This window comes from Eumetopias jubatus, unplaced genomic scaffold, assembly GCF_037043125.1.
Source record: "Eumetopias jubatus isolate StellerSeaLion01/CBP00866 unplaced genomic scaffold, mEumJub1_p1.0 scaffold_8, whole genome shotgun sequence".
Taxonomy (NCBI): domain Eukaryota; kingdom Metazoa; phylum Chordata; class Mammalia; order Carnivora; family Otariidae; genus Eumetopias; species Eumetopias jubatus.
Window position 1 is genome coordinate 21661794 of NW_028274814.1, and position 17879 is coordinate 21679672.

The window sequence follows — 17879 nt, forward strand, 5'->3', positions numbered from 1 at the left end:
TCAACATATGAACTTGAGGGGGGCACAAACATTCAGTCCTATAGCAACATGTGGAGGCCACTAGTTTTATCACTTCCATTCCCTCAGAAGTCTGACAGTTTATTTTATTTCAACTATTTTTGCAGTCATTATGCAACTTTAAATTTTGGACAAATGTACTGAATTACAGCCGTAAAGATTGTATCAAACTTTCTTATGCTCCCGGTTCTGAAGTTTCCACCATGTGACAAATGTTGTTTTGTGCTGTGGTTTTCTTGGCCTGGACCTCTCTAAACCTTGAAACACACGATGGTGCAGCTTCTAGAGGGCCTTCCTTAACCATGAGGAGCAATTGCTCATTCCTCTGCAATGTTCTTCCTTAGGTGCATCCTTAGTCAAAGTTCTCTTCAGTTAGTCCTTCTACTAAGTATAGCTACTCAATAACTAGCTGTCCTTTCCATTTAAGGTTAAAATTTCTAAAAATAACATCATCAAGGAGCAAATGTGTGGTATTGCTGAGAGACCAGGGGCTCTGACTCAGGCAGATGGTGTGGATTCTTGCCCCCATTTAAAACATGCGTCCTTAGACAAAGTCCTCAAACTGCCAGGGCCCCTTCTGTATAATGAGGACAGAAATATCAACATTGAAGTATCCCTGAAAATGCCTTCTGGTCTTGTCTACAGGAGTACTCCCATGTCAGGGACTCCGTGTCCAAACTCTTTTGACATTCCATGGTCACCCTCAATATTTATGTCGGTTCTACATATCCTTCTGCAAGGTACCAGTTTTGGTTTAATATACAAATGATGTTTTATCCCTCCCAAATCTTTGAGTGAAATGATACTCCAGAGAGAGGTTTGCATACCTCTAGCATGTTACAACATACTTCCTAGATGTGCCTCTAGTTTAGAAGTGGGGTTTATAAGATGTTACTGAGGGCTGAAAATATTCAGTAGGTATACATCAGTAAGAATATGTTGGCTATTCAAACAGTAAAACACCTTTGTATTGACTAGTATATAACTGTTCTCCAACCCCTAAGTGGCACCCATGTCCCACATTACCTCTTTCCTTGACCTCTGAACTCTGCACAGCCCAGGAACCAAAGGGTTAGGGCTTGTCCTCCAGGGTCCTGCAGGACCCTCCCCATTCTGATTAGATGGTAGCTAATCCATGCAGTTAAATATTTTGAATATCACCTCACATTACACCTAACATACATGAAGCTCCTGGCCCATGCTAGGCACTTAAGAAAGCAGTAGGTATTTTTAGTCCTGTGGCTTTGGAGAATTCATCCTAGAAGTATATATTTTCAACAGTAATGTGGCCAGTATCCCTTCCTCCCCCACTTCAGGACACAGCCTTCCTTCCTTTAGGGAACTGTGCCTTTCTGTTTTCTGAGGTTCTGGTGAGGCTTCCAATCACAGTAACTGTCCCTCCAGCAGCTCTTGAGATGGGCAATAATATGGGTCTGGAAAATCATAGTCCCCATTCTCTGATCGGCATGTGCTGAGACTGGGGACAAGTATGTGAACCAAGATGGACCAATCAGGGTCTTCCTCTAGGACTCTGAATGTGAATGCAGGGACTAAGACTCTCCTTGTCCCCCTTTGAAACAGGAGCTGAAAGGATGGGGCCCCAGGGCTTCTGGTGGTCTTGACGGTGCAATAAAGTAGCCTGAGAAGAGACACAGAGACAGAAATGGACAAATGAAGAGACATTAAAAGAGAGGGCTCCTATGATATTGTCTGAGCACCAGGCCAAATTTCCATCCTTTACAACAGTGATTCTCACACTTGGGTGTATATCAGCATCACCAGGAGAGCTAATCAAATCCACTTAATCATGATGAAAAATAAAATGATAAAAAAAAGACAACCTATGGAATGGGAGAAGATATTTGCAAATGACATATCTGATAAAGGGCTAGTATCCAAAATGTACGAAGACCCGATATAACTCAACACCCAAAAAACAAATGATCCAATTAAAAAGTGGGCAGAAGACATAAACAGACATTCCTCCAAAGAAGACATCCAGAATAGCCAACAGCACATGAAAAGATGCTCAACATCACTCATCATCAGGGAAATGCAAATCAAACCTCCACTGAGATATCACCTCACACCTGTTAGAATGGCTAAAATCAACAACACAAGAAACAAGTGTTGGCAAGGATGTGGCGAAAAAGAAGCTTTCTTACACTGTTGGTGGGAATGAAACTGGTGCAGCCACTCTAGAAAACAGTATGGAGCTTCCTCAAGAACTTAAAAGCAGAACTTCTCTGTAATTCAGGAATCACATTATTGGGGATTCACCTAAAAAATACAAAAACATTAATTCAAAGGGAAACATGCACCCCTACGTTTATTGCAGCGTTACTTACAATAGCCAAATTGTGGAAGCACCCCAAGTGCCCATTGATAGATGAATGAGTAAAGAAGAGGTGATGTGTGTGTGTATTATATATATGGAATATATATATTGGAATGGAATATTACTCAGCCACAAAAGGAACAAATCTTGCCATTTGCAACAACATGGATGGAGCTAGAGAATATAATGCTAAGCAAAATAAGTCATTCAGAAAGACATGCATACCATATGATTTCACTCATATGTGAAATTTAAGAAACAAAACAAATGAGCAAAGAAAAAAAAGAGAGAAAGACAAGCCAAGATGCTTGCCAGAGAGGAGGAGGCTGGGGGAATGGGGGAAATAGGTGAAGGGGATTTAAGAGTGCACTTGTTGTGATGAGCACTGAGTGATGCACAGAAGTGTTGAATCACTGTATGGTACACTTGAAACTATATAACACTGTATGTTAACTGTAATGGAATTAAAATAAAAAACTTAATAAAAATTTAGGCTATGTTAAAAAGAAAAAATAATGAGTCATTAACATGAGAAATTTTAGTCTGATTGTTAGGGAACTTCCCAGACAGTGAAATGAACTGAGCTGTAACCATGTACCTAAAGTAAATTAATGCATGTCCTTTGTATATGACATTTTGGAAACTGGCAAATACGCAAGAAAACGGATTCACTTGGGGATGTCAGATGACTCCTGACATCTTTCCATCTGCGCTGTCATCTTTCAGGGATCTCTTTAAGGACCACAAAAGGAGACAGAACACCGGATTTTTAAAAGCATTTGTCAGAGGCGACTGGGTGGCTCAATCAGTTAAGCATCTTGACTCTTGATCTCAGCTCAGGTCCTCATCTCAAGGTCGTGAGTTCAAGCCCCACATTGGGCTCCATGCTGGGCGTGGAGCCTACCTTAAAAAATAAATAAAAGCATTTGTCACTATTTATCTAAGCACAACTAAGCAGTTGACTATGGTCCTATTCATGGAGACAATGAATGGATACAAGAGCTGACACAAAACTGTCCTTATGTAGTTCGTGCCTTTGCAAGAAGTCACTTCCCTAAAAGAAGAAGCCATCGGTTGCCAACACATGCCGGGCACCGCTCCACTTCTCACCCACTGGCAAACTCACCACACCACCGCTCTCTAAGGGAAGTGCTCATGTCAGCTAGTGTAAGCTAGCGTGAGCTCTACCGTCCCACAAGAAAACGGAAGCACAGGTGACCTCAGGAACTTACTAAAATCCCACGGCTGGTAAGTAGGAGAGGTGGAATTTGTATCTCATTCATCTGACTCCGATGTACGTGCTTATCTACTGTGATACGACACTATAAATAAAGCACTAAAAACAAAACAAAGCAAAACAAAAGGAATCCAGAGGCCCAGTCTTATCCAAGTGGACAAGGGCCGGATCCTCCTCAGTATTTTTGCCATGTCCTCCAAGTAATTTGGATATACACCCAAGTCTGAGAACTACAGTTTTACAAGCATGGGATCTAATACTTCTCCTTTTTTTTTTTTTTTTTTGGTTTAGTTTTCCTACAAGTAGAGATGAAGAAAAGCACTTAGTGCTCTAGGGCACCACGTAGGCCGTGAATGAATCAAGTCTCTGATCAGTGGACCAAGTCTCTGATCAAGGTCCCAGAGCCTCCCCGATCTTGGGTCACTGAGTGAACCACAGTGTTTGCTCTTCAGGAATATCCTCTATGAATCCAGTGGTGGCTGGACTGAGATGCTGAAGTGGTTGGGAATGACACCTTCCATCTTCTTGGGCTCCCCTGTGTCTAAAGTTATCTGACGGGCATTCCCAGAGCTGCAAGAATTTAGGGGCAGCTGAAACTAATAGAAATTTGGCAGAGGAATATAGAAATAAATGATAAACCACAGAATAGGACACAGGGCCACCGTTCATCATAGCTCCCTCTCTGCCTTTTGCCTCCGCTTCTCATTGAGCATTGGGTTCATTCTCTTGGGTTCTGTCAGGGGATGTGTCATTAGTTCTGAGGCTCCTTCCTAAGATTGTAAGACATCCACCAACCAAGCTGAGAAGTCCCAGCCAAGTCATGATAACTAGCCTAAATTAAGTTATATCCACTTGCCTGGATTAATCCTGTGGCCGGGAGGTGGCAGCTCTTACCAGAAGGGCTGCTAGAAGAGCAGAGACCACCCCATCCCACATTAAGTGACTAGTGTGATATTCTTATCTTTCTCATTTAACCTTTGCAGCAATCCTGTTAGGACACCAAGTGATGGGCTTTACTTTTTGATGAGGAAACTGAGGCTCACAGAGTTCCTTACAAGGCAGAGCCAGGATTTGAACCCTGGTCTCCCTAACTCCAAGGCCACATCCTTCCGCCACCCTGTGGGATGACAATGGGCTTTGCTTCTGTCTCCGCCCACTTGCTCTGTAGTTCTTGGCACATTTCAGAATAGTTGTATGTGCTGCCTTAATTTTTTAAAATGACAACTACACGCCGTGTCTTAAAATTGACTAGATGCTTCTACCACTTACGCTGCCTATTGGGGTCCAGAATCACTTCTTTGAAGGCTCAAAGATTTGTTTAGAGCTTTGGAATTGTGTTTTTGCCCACCCAGAAAGAGGAAGCTAAGGACATGGGTGAGCTTACTTTATTTATGGTACCCTTCCCTCTCTCCTAAGTGCTAATCAAGCTCTTTCTCTCAGGTTCTAATATTGAAATTCTCTGTACTCTTTCTCCTACATGATCTATACCCTACACCACATGAAGGGGCGGGGGGAGAAAGTTATTTGTTAGAATTAGGATTTTTCTTTCCCTAAGAAAATTAAAATCAATGTCATCTGGCTCTCCTGTGGTTATGAGTTCCTGGAGGTCCAAGATGATGTCCTATTCACTGTGGTATTCCGCACATTTTCTAGCAGAAAGCCATGCAGATGGAAGTTCCTCAGCAAAGTATATTGATTTAAAGTGAATTTTGTGAAGTTCTACATAGTCAGGAAAGAGCTCTTGGTGAATGTGACCTCTAATCCTCTTCTTTGTGGTCCAGTAGGGAAAAAAAAAGACATACAAACCAATTATTTGTTTACACTAGGGGAAAAGGAAAGGTGCACAATATATATTCCCTCTGCGGCAGGCATTGAATAGATGCTTTACATATATTATTTTATCCCCACAACAACTCATGGACATAGATATTGTTATCTCCATCTCCAGATGAGGAAATTTAGAGAGAACAAGTCATTCTGGGTGCAGTAAGGAGAGGTGGTTATGAGCATAGATTCTAGACTCAATTGGGTTTTTTTTTTAAGATTTTATTTATTTATTTAAGAGAGAGAAGGAGGGAGAACGCAAGCCAGGGGGCAAGGGGCAGAGGGAGAAGCAGTCTCCCCACTGAGCAGGGAGCCCGATGCAGGGCTCAATCTCAGGACTCTGAGATCATGACCTGAACTGAGGGCAGACCCTTAACCGACTGAGCCACCCAGGCATCCCTCAGTTGGGTTTGTCTTCAGGCTCACTTATTAGCTGTGTGACTCGGGGAAAGTTCCTTGATTTCTCTGACCTCTTTAAGTTTCCTCATCTGTAAAATGAGGACAATAATATTTGCTAAACAGATTGTAAAACTCTATGTTACATAGAGAATTCAAAATGTTAGCTTAAAAATACTCACCCATAGGGGAACTTGGGTAGCTCCGGTCGTAATCCCAGGGTCTGCAGATTGAGCCCTGGGTCGGGCTCCCTGCTCAGTGGGGAACCTTCTTCTCTCTCTTCCTCTGCCTCTCCCCCAGCTTGTGCTCTCTCTCGCTCACTCTCTCTCTCAAATAAATAATAAAATCTTTAACACTCACCCATAATTAGGATTTCCTTCTATCATTATACCATATTTCTAAAGCATTTTCAATGCATCAGAAACATCCAGAGGTCATTTAAATAGCAGATAGCAGGGCCACACTCCAATTAGGGTGACCAACTCATCTCAGTTTGCCAAGACTTCCTTAGTTTTAGCACCAGAAGTCCTGCATCCTGGAGAACCCTCAGTCCCAAGCAAATCAGGATGGTTGGTCATCCCAAACCTCGTACTTAGCAAATCAGCATCTGGGCTGGGGCCCAGGCACCCACAGTTTTAACAAAGGAGAAGCATTAGTATTAAGGAGGGAGTTTAGTATAGTGGTTTACATCATGGGGTTTGGACCCAGGTAAACCTGGGTCTGAATCCCCTTTTGGCACTTCAAGGAAATGTTATTTTGGTTGTGTTGGTGGGTTCCCGGGAAGCTGACTCTGAAACGGAGAGTAGCACCTACAAGATTTATTAGGGAGTGCTTTGGGGATCAACTCTTGTGGAAGGGAAGAAAAGAAAGCAGGATTAGTCAGAGGGGGGTAAGGGGCTACAGTGCAGTTTCTCAGTGAAGTCCTCACCAACCTCACAGGCAGCTCTGGAGTGAGAAGGGCCCTTCAGAGTTGTCTTGAGATGGGGTGAAGGGATCGGGCCTCTCTGCCCTCAAGTCAACAAGTCCGAGTGCCACCTGCACTTGCAGCTCTCTCCTAGGATGCTGACAGCTGCATGCTATTAACCACATTTCCTATAACTGTGACAATCAATCTTTCAGTCCTAAAGGGGCCTCCAGGCAGCACATCACAGTATCCACTACAGGGTGAATGAGCTCCACTGAGCCTCTGTTTCTCCATCCATAAACCAGGACTGACAACAATAAGGTCACCTACCTCGAGGAGTTGTTGAGGACTAATGAGCTCTACACATACCACACAGTTTGACACATGGCAAGCACTCAAGAAACAGTCGCTGACTGTACATCTTAAATTTTGAATGGGGTAGAGTTTGGGATGGAGACAGGGCCTGCTTCAGGAAGGCCTTCTTGGAGAAACTGACCCCTGATCTTTGTTATCAGGAGGAACAACACTTGACTTTTTATTGTGGGATGTGTTACTAGGTTAAACATTAAACAAAAATGTAAAGTAGGCAAACAATTGGATCCATTCAATAATTGTTTAACAAGCACCTGTTGACAAAGAGGGTAGAGCCTGAATGAAACTTGAAGAGGAAGCATAGTTTTTGTCCTGGAAGATCCTATAGTGTAGTGGGATAGACAAGGCTTAGATACTGGATTTCATGGGAAATTAAACATATATTCATTAGTAGCAATGCAATGCAGTAAGAGACTCTTGGCACTGGAATATGGTGAGTGTTGGATTATCTGTTTCTAAAATTACCTCCAACAGGAGACTCTTCCTATCCATCAAAATATGGACGTAGATATTGCTAGAGAGGTTGTAACGAAACGGTCACATTTTAACACATTAATTTGCTGAAATATTTTTTGGGGGAGTTTTACAGTCTGTATCATTCATGACCTTTGATCCAGGATCCTACCCTTGAAACTTTAATCCAAAATAATTTAAAATAATGACAATCCTTACACTGAAAGATGTTCTTTGTAGTATAGCCCATAATAGAGAAAACTTGAAGACTCCTCAAATGTTTGGTGACACAGAAACAGTTATTTAAAATTAGAATTCAACTTTCTTGGTAAGGAAAGGTTATATTTGGGATCCATTTTCCAAATGAAGGAAGTTGAAGCCAAGAGTCAGTCATGTACTTGGTGCAACAGGTGGAGACAAATGGGACAAGATCTCCTTAATTCTTGGTCAAGAATTCTATTTTTCTCTCAAACTATCATTATGTTTCTAAACTCGCTTTCCTAGAGTGAAATGCCAGCAGCTAGTGTTGTAAAACTATGAGGCCAACTTAAACTGACTTGAAGTATGTCAGTGAGGTTATACCGTTAATGTTTTAACTAATTAGTTAATTTTTTATTGTTTTTGTTTTTTAACTATTATTGCTCAAGCAGTGAAGCCAATGATCAAGGCACCCCACTCTGGCTTCCCAGAGCTGAGGTGTATCAGCTGGTTCTGTTAGAAGTGACAGAAAACATGATAGAAATGAGTTGTGCTTTTTAAAAAGATTTATTTATTTATTTATTTTGGGGGAGTACTAGGGAAAGGCAGTGGGAGAGGAAGAGAGAGACTCTCAAGCACCTCCACACCGAGCACAGAGCCCAGTGCTGGACTTGATCTCACTACCCTGAGATCACGACCTGAGCCCAAACCAAGAGTCTGCCACTTAACCAGCTAAGCCACCCAGGCATCCTAAAATGGATTATTTTAAAAATCAACATATTTTTAAAAAACGTATGAATAATAGTTGACGTGGCTGAAAAGCCAAGGTTAAGCCTGCTTCAGGCATGCCTCGATTTGGGGCTCCAATGGTATCACTGGGACTCGCTATCAGTCCACCTCTTGGCTCTGCCTTCCTTTGTGCAGACCGCAGCAGCTCCAAGCCTCACAGCTGTTTCAGGTTTCAGGGGGTAAGAATAGGAGTCAAGTTCCCAGAAGTCCAGAGAAAATCTCTCATTAGCCCTGATTTGGGTCACATGACTACTCTGAACCAATCACAGGGAAATGCGGTGGACTGATGGGGCTAGCCCTGGGTCACATGACCACCCTTAGCCGTGGGGAGGGAGATGGCATGGGGCTCTGGGCTGGTTTCATAGGAACAACAATTGGTTAAGTGTCAGAAGGGAAGACTTTAAAGAGGAAATCAGGACACACTTACTAGATTGAGTGAGTGCCAGGCAGCAAAATCAACAGATGTCTACTATAGTTAGACTGTTGTCATTTTATTCTAGCTTTGCTGGGAAAAAACCAGTAAGAACGAACTCAGCAAATCACAGACTTGCACTGAAGAGAAGAAATACAAGAATCTAAGGAGCTCGATCTTTTTTCTCTAAATAGAACATAGTGGCTCAGATGGTTAAGGGTCTGCCTTCTGCTCAGGTCATGATCCCGGGGTCCTAAGATCGAGCCCTGCATCGGCCTGCTTCTCCCTCTGCCTTTCTCTCTCTCTCTCTCTCTCTCTCTCTCCCTCTCATGAATAAATAAATAAAACATTTAAAAAATATTAAATAGAACATAGTTTACACTATGGAAGACAGATGCTTGTTTATTCTATGCTGAGCGCTTTCCAACCCAGAGGATTCCAAATATCCTTCCATCTGCAGATCTTTCCAGGGCTTTGCAAATTTTACTACTTAATGAGAAAATTGGGGGAGGGGCAATTTCAAATAAAATAATAAATATGTCTGGAGGAAAGCTAAAGAGCTACATTATTTCACAATTCTGGAATTCAGAGCAATAAAAAAGTAAACAGTCTTATTGGCTCAAAGGAGAATCCTTTCATCTACCAAACAACTTTGTTTGGTTATTTGGGCATCTTGAGAGACTTCCCCTGTGGCTGTATTATAAAATAACTCCTTATGTTTTCATTACATACCGTCCTATTGGGCCTTGTGAAACAAGAAATTATTTGCTGCATTTTGTTTCTGTATAATGGGGCTTTCTATCATTTACATGTCCTTTGGTATTGTATTAAGTCACATCCTTTTTAGAAATATAATTTGGAAGGCAATTTTCATTAAAAATTTCTTACAACATATAAATTTGAGATAATTGAACTGAAGGCTTGTTTACCCAAATTGCCCATGCCAATACGGTAATGGGTTTTAAAAGTAGGACAAATTTTTGGAACTGGTCCCTGATGAACATTTGAGGAGGATTTTTGATTTCTGGAAAAACATTTGTTCTCAACACAGGTGAAATCAACTCCCTTATAAGTTGATACTGATGGCAACTTAAAAGAAACTATTCTTTGTGAATTGAATAGAACACTTCTTTATCTTACTAACCAAGCTTGAAGAGTTTGGTGGATTCTCATGTGGATGAGACATTACTTAGGAGGTGCAAACTTAGAACAAATTGGGGAATGTTCCTACAATGTATATCAATTTTTGAGTGCATTGTTCCATTTTGCTCACAGAGTAGCCTCATTTACCATTTATGGAACTCTGCACCCACATGCTTTATTGTGGTCCAAAACATCTTCTATTGGGCTAAATTCTTTTGAGGCACAAAGTATGTGTAGAAAGTGTGCCAGTCTGGGAAGGAAGCTGAGTAGGCATCAGTGTAATTGAAAGAATCTTGCATAGAAATTAAGGTCTCACAGAAATAGCCCCTACGAGGCACTCAACAAATATTTGTTCATAGAGAGAAAAAAATAAATGAAGGAATCAGCATAAAGTCATCTTGCAGACAAATTTAGAAAGGCACTGTGTAGACAGACATTCCTCTTAATTTACTTCCCTCACTCCTAGCTGGGTCTATTTTATCAATGCCACAGGAGTCACAATCGTCATTAAAGAATATTGTACCAGAACTCAGAGAAGAATGTGTTCACTCAACTTGCCAGGGATCAAAATAACTGTGAATTGTGATAGAATTTAAAAAATACAATGAATCAGCTCTTTGAATCATGAAAAGTAAGGCATAATTATCTCTGTTACACCATGCTGGCAGAATTTCTGTCGCATGGAGAAACCCACTGCCGCTATGTCTAAGTAGTTGATGTTCCCAACCTTTTAGTCACAGAGGGCCCCTGGATTGTACTGCTTCAGGGACAACATCCATAGACAGTTTCCTGTGATTGACACCGTGGAGTATGTAACCCAGCACCGTAGTTGTCTGTAGTTATTCTACTCAACATCTTCTGTTGAATTTGTAGCTTGTCCAAAGCTTCAGTTCATAAGGGCTTGGTCTAATATTGTCAGATCTTGCCCTCATATTAATTCAGTAGGTTTGCAGAAAGTGTTGCTGTAAATTAATGCATATTTTTACTTTCTCCCTATTTTTCTGGTTTGTGGGACTGGAACTCAGGAAGAAGAGGAATCCCAGGAAGAACCTAAATGCCTCGAGTTGGGACAGAAGATGGCATCAGGTAGAGTACATTCAGTGTGACACCTCCTTTTCTGGGTTGCTGTTGCTGCCAGCAGGGCTTACAGCATCCAAAAGCTTTGCACATTGCACAAGAAAGTCTGTGTGTTCCAAATGACTGGAAACACGACTAGAAATGTCACTGGTAATGGATTCCAGGCACGGCATCTAGGCAATCTGGTTATGATGCAGAAACTAGCTGCTTCTCTTCTTTCTTTTATTGATTACAGTTCTTGATGAACAAATACTCGCAATGAAGTAAATGATGATAATGATGAAGAAATTTCAAATTCGGGAAGACTAAAATAAGTAGTGTAGTTGTTTACTGAAGTATTTATGATTACCTTGGAAAATGTTCTTTAGATGCATTTGCTGGGTTTCTTTTTCTGTTAGTGTATAGTGAAATATGCAGCTTTGCTAAAGTTATTTACCCCATAATAGGACTTCCTATGAGATAATATGGATAGAAACAGCGAAGAGTGAATTTATAACTTAGTTTCTGACTATGATCAGTAATGATAATGACATGTAATGGCCATAAAAATGAACATTAGTTGAATGGACTTAATAATAATTAAAGTGAAATCTTGATACTCTCTGCTTCTATATTCAAATGACTTCTAGTTTGGTGTTTTAGATATTAAGGGGTTAGAAGAGGGCTCCAGATGTGTTTGCTCCTGGCAGAGGCTTGTGTTCATGGAATTTAATGGAAGTCAGGGAGCAGAATTGAGAAAACAGAGATGGTAATGAAAAAAATATGCAAAGTGGGGGGAAAGGTGGCACCCTGCTCTGATATAGATGGGGAAAGAATTAGCAATTAAACAGCTCCACCGTCTTCCTCTATACCCCTCCCAATTGTCTACCCCCAGCAATAACAAACATTGCTTTACTTTGGTGCCTCTCCCTAGGACACTGTCCTCTTGTAGATCCTTGCCTGACTTGGCTCTTTCTCATCAATCAGGTATCAGCTGAAATGTCTAGTCTCAGAGACTAATTTGTCATTCTTTCAACTCACTCTTCATCTCATTGCCCATTTCATTTGTTTCACAACTATTATTACAATCTAAAATTATCCTTCCATGGATTGGTTTGGTTACTTATTGTCCCCTAGAGAGCAGAAACCTTGCCTATCTTGTTTAATGGTATCTTAGCACCTTGGACAGTGGCTGGCACTTAATAGTCATTCAGTAAATTCTTACTGAGTCCTTTGTGTCCGCTATATGCAAGGCATTTTCTTTCTCTGTGTAATGGAGATGCAGGTAGGGTGGGTTTGATGTGGCCAACTCTATGACTATTTTAGATTTCTGGCCTATAAAAGAGAATAAGACATGACCCTTGCCTTGTGTAGATGTGTTTGGAACATGAGAAATAATGTGAAAAGATTGACACAACCCAAATACCACTGGGAGCATTGAGGAAGTAGAATCTAAGAAGTTTCCTTGAGTTGATGTTGCTCAGAAGGAGATTTGGAGGTTTTTTGTTTGTTTGTTTGTTTTTTAAGATTTTACTTATTTGAGAGAAAGAGAGAGGAAGAAAGAGAGAGAGAGAACGCAGAGGAAGAGGGACTAGCAGACTGAGCATGGAGCCCGATTCAGGGCTCCATCTCACGACCTTGAGATCATGACCTGAGCCGAAACCAAGAGTCGGATGCTCAACCGAATGAGCCACCCAGGCACCCTAGGAGTTTTGGAGTTTGAAAGTAGGGGCTTAGGAGGGCAGATTTGGAGCTTGCATATTATACCCCTGAAAATTGTTCTGAGTGCCTCTTTTGCACACTTACTCTTGGTTTTCAGTTCCTCAGCTAGAGAAGGCTGGATTAAGGGCCATTGCTGGGTCAATGCAAATTTGGCCAAGAGATTTTGAGTTTCCCAGTTGCTGTTGTAAATGGTATCATTTGCTGTCTTGGCAGAGTGTCCACAAGATTTTGAAGACATCCAAAGCCTTGATTATCCCACATGTTGTGAAGACACTGCTACTCACCAAGGCTTTTCTAAGACATGAGTTGACTCCAACAGGTCCTACTATGACATCTCTGAGTGAGAAATCAAGGATCCAATTCTCAAACAGTCTTCTAGCACCCTAGATCTTTAAGCCCTAGGAGTGTGTGACTAGAAATGTAGTGTAATGGTAAAGATTTCCCTCCACAATACATTTGGAGTCAGAGATCCAAATGAACATAATTCCACAGAAAGAGGGGCACTGTTTAATTAGAAATCTATAATCCCAATTTTTTTGTGATTTAATTGTATGGCTTTAGATTTTGGATTATGAATAAATGGCTTATTTCCCTATTTTTTTCAAAAACACCTAATAACCCTACTCTCTAAGTAGAAATTTCAAACAGAAAATGCAAAAATTTCTCACTATTTCTAAAAAGTGAGTTGAGTTCACTTGGATTCACTAACTTTGGGACTTGCTGCAAAGTCCCTCTTCTATATTCAGGATTTACTCCAAGCATGTGTCTCTACACTGTGGCATTAGTATACTTGTGTGTCTAGTTTTAGTCCATTTAGTTCAGATTTACTGTGTTTATTAACCATTCTTTGAAATCCTGTTATGTATTAAGTTGTGTCTGCCAGGTTGTTTGAAAAGTATGAACATATAATACATTAACTAAGAAATGTTTATTAAGTACCTACCATGTGCTAGACATTGTGCTAGGAATTATGCTATATTTAGAGTGGTAACTAGGACAGACGTGACTCTATGTATCATGGAATTTATGGGAAAATGAGAAACGCAGCCATTAAACAAATAAAAGGAAAATGTAAATTATAGAGAAATTATAGCCTTAGATAAGTAAAATACAAGTTTTAGAGAAAGCAGGGTTCTGTGGAAGTCTTGCCTTTGGAGCTTATAGTTAAATAATGTCTCTAAAACACGGACGCAGAAAACTAGGAGAACAGGTGGGGTACAGCACATGCTAAAACACGAGCAGGAGCGGAAGGATGAGGAACCAAAGAGATAAGAAAAACTCAGTTTGGGGGATCCGGGAAGTTATCCAAGGGTTTGTGGCATATGAGCTGGGTCTCAAAGGATAGATATGAAATCCTTTTGTGAATAAAGACACATTAGCCAGGATATTTATAAGGTGAAAGCCAAATACCATGAATTGAATCGAAAGTGATACCTATTTGATATCTGGCCCCTTTTTTAGCCGATGACTGAATCCTTAAGCATCTGTTACTTTATCCCGAGACCTATGATTTCTACTTGCAGGGTCTACCCAGGGGCTATGACAGGTTAACTGGAAGTGCGTTTAAATTTTACCACCATCATTGCCTGTCCTTTGCTGTCTAATAATTCAGGGTCTGTACATTTGAGGGTTTTTTTTAGTAAGTGACATGCCTGTAATAGACGGGACCCTAATACTTATTCAGAATCAGGTGGCACTTCCCCTTGACTTCATGGATATATTGGCTGAGTGGAGAGGGTAGCCCATTTATAATAAGTCCCTTTTGTGGTGTGATACACCATGGTACACCATGAGTTGCTGTCAGCTGGTGCTTCATTTCAGCATGACCAGTGCTAGGCAGGTTCATCATCAGATACAGTTTACCTTTGCCTCAGCCTACCCTTTTTGTGCCCTGCCCCTCCTCAGTGGGGATCCCTCCTCACTACCTTCGGTCCCCAGCTTTGGTACCATCAAAAGAACGTGCACTCAGGCATGTATATCTTGGTACATAATTAATTTACATCATTATGTTATGCCTGTCCTCCAGCCTATTGTTATTTTAAGCTGCAAATCCACCTATGGAGTGAAAGAATTCCGTGGCTATTAAAGGGATTTTTTCAACATTAGCAAGCAGGTAAAGAAGAGGGGGCCTTTCTGGCTGTAGTCACGACGTGTGGTTAGCCACTTTCTTGACCTGAATAAGGCCCCGGAATCATGGGGACACTCACTGAAGATTCCGGGCTGTGTGTTCCTTAAAAACAGGGGTTATGTCTGTTTACAAGTAAGGTTAGATCTTTTATCCAAAGGTACCATTTTGGAGACATCTTGCATCCTTCTCCTATAACATTATGCTTATAACTGCACAGGAAAAAACAAGAATGAGGTAATGGACCCATGAAAAATGGTGATACAAGTGGAAGTATTGTGAAGGAAAGATTTCCAGACATAAAAGTTCCTTTGAGGTGGCCATGAGGTTGTCTGAAAAATAGAGGAAAAAAACAACGATACTTTACTAATAGTGACAAGAAGGAGGCCATAGTTCCAAACAGAAGGATCTATATGTCAGCAAGAAGGCATAATTGAAAGCCTGACGATATGACCCTCTGAAGATAAGCCAGTTATTGGAAGTAGCCGAGGACAGGGGAAGAGTTTACATGTTCTCACCTGGGTTTATGCCTCGTTTCTCAGCAGCTGCTACATCAAAGTTGGCAGACATTTTGGTCTGCATGGCTCATGTGGCCACCTGTTCCCAGGTCTTTCTTTCTGTGGGTTTTCTTTCCTTTTTGCATTGCCATGGGATGTGTTCCTTTTCTAGAGCTTTGTGTGGTTGCCCTGATTTGTCATTTTAGAGAAGTTTTGTGCTGAGGCTTCATTTAATCTTTTTCTGTTCCACTAAAGGGCTCTTGGAACAAGCCAAGCACCACACGTACTCTTAACAGCCTGTTAGGCATCAGTATTAAACAAGGTTAAAACTGAGCAGTACCTTTTTAGTACAGAGACTCAGGTTTATAAGCTGATATAAAGAAACTACAGATTCTACCCAAACTAATCTTATCTCTAGCCAAATGAGTAGAAAAACTGGAATACCAGTTTTGGGAGAAAGAGAGGGAGGTTAGCACATCATGACTTCATTTATTCATTCATTCTCTTATGGACAGGGAGACAGATGAATGGATGGGCCAGCTACACTTTCTTGAGAGAATTTTTTTTTTTTTAATGAATTGCACCCTTTCTGGTGGCTATGTTTCAAAAAGAAAGTAAAATGTGTTTTAAAATGTTGGCTCGATCATGCCATTTTTCTTGCCTGTGCATTGCTTTAGACGCAGGCCAAGTATTTTTGAATGCTGAAACAACTTTCAAATGCGTTTAAAATTCAAGAAGACTTTGCAGAATCATTTTTATCTTTTAGCTTGCACTTAGCCTTTGCTATTGGGGCCCCATGATTGCCACACTCTGATCGTAATGGGAGAATCTTGTAAGTCAATGCTATTTTATGACAGTCAGAATGTTTCACTGGAACGCTCTCTTTTTGCTAAAGGTCACCTAAGGCTGAGTGGGGCCCAGCATGCTTTCAGAGTTGCTGTCTGTGTCATCTGCATTTAGTCAAGTTTTCATTTCCTGTGGTTTGTACGTTTCTTATGTGTGAAGTAAACCCCAAACGGTTAAAATTCTTCAACTAAAAATGAAAACAATCAGGACAAAATATATGTATTTTTGTAACCTTTGTGAGGAAGTGAGACCAGGGTTCCATTGAGCAGCTTCTTAAGCAACATCATGTCACTGTGTGTGTGTGTGTGTGTGTGTGTGTGTGTGAGAGAGAGACAGAGAGAGAGAGAGAGAGAGAGAGAGAGAGAGGCTGGCCCCCTGTGGGGAGGCGACACTTCTAGCAGGGAGCCTTGAGAGGTGAGAAAATGACCTATTCTCTGGTAATTCAGACAACTAAATGTTTACTTTTACTTTCAGGTAAAAGCTTTTACCTCAGTCAAAATGAGGTCTCTACCCCAGCCAACTGTATTTCGGTCATACCCCGCTTTGTGCAAAAAAAGTGATTTATCTTCCTTACCGATTTTTCGGAGGCCCCGGCCAAAGAATGAATAGAGAACTGTTTAGGTAGGGAAGTTGGAGAACAGAAGGTGGTGGACTTCCTTTATCCTGAGTTTCTTTCCATCTCCTTAACCTTAGAACAGACCGTCTGAAGTCCTATGAGGCCTTTTATTACAGAAAATGTTGCTTGAGGCTGTAGATGTCTTCCAGCAAGGACCCGATCCCTAAATTTCTATATGGGATGGATGTCTTGGTCTGCATGGCTTCCATCCCGACCTCCTGTCAGGACTCTGCCCTCAGCAAGGCTTTCTCTGACCACCCTGAGCAGAACTGCAATCTGCCCCTCAGCTCTTGCCTCCTTGCCCCATCTTGCTTGTCTGAAAACCACCTACCACTCTGATGCACTAGGTCCTTTCCTTGCTCTTTGTGGGTCTCCCCCCTAGAACATAAGCTCTGTAAGCTCCACGAAGGCAGTGGTGTTTAGAGCCTTTTATAGGCCACAAATGCCTAGAACACAGCCCTGTGTAGAGAGGATTCTCGATAAATATTTGTTGGACAAAGAAGGAATGCTTGCTCTTCTCTTTTAAACTCTCTCTAAAGCAGTTAGCTCAACCAAAATCTGAACACTGAGTATCTTTTTCTATTCGGTTTTCTCCCCAGCTCCCAGCCCAATGTCTGGAATATGGGAGAGCTCGAAATAAATGGGTGGTTGACTTAAGTATAAATGCATGCATGAATGACCAAGTCTGGTCTTCCGTACAACTTGTGATATAAAAACTGTTGTTCAGTTGGGGCCTTAACAAACTTGAAGAGAACCACACTAACCGCTGGGGGAGTCAAAGATGAGGGAGACATGGGTCTTGCCTTCAAGGAGCTAAATGTACTTCCTTTACCTGAGTTTACCTTCTTCCCGTTCCCTCAACTATAGGACTGTCTGTGGGTTGGTGGGGGGGGGGGCGGCTTTTATTAGAGAAGATGCTACTGAGGTTGCAGA

At 41.4% G+C, this 17879-nt stretch overlaps 1 protein-coding gene across 1 annotated transcript in view; it reads left to right on the top strand.

Annotated features, from left to right (window-relative positions):
- The window catches only part of FAM107B (family with sequence similarity 107 member B), a 228836-nt gene that overhangs the window by 84340 nt on the left and 126617 nt on the right, over window positions 1–17879 (top strand). Inside the window, exon 2 of the mRNA XM_028114149.2 lies at window positions 11110–11170. Coding sequence (XP_027969950.1) covers window positions 11110–11170 — 61 coding nt within the window. The remainder of the gene's footprint in view (window positions 1–11109; window positions 11171–17879) is intronic.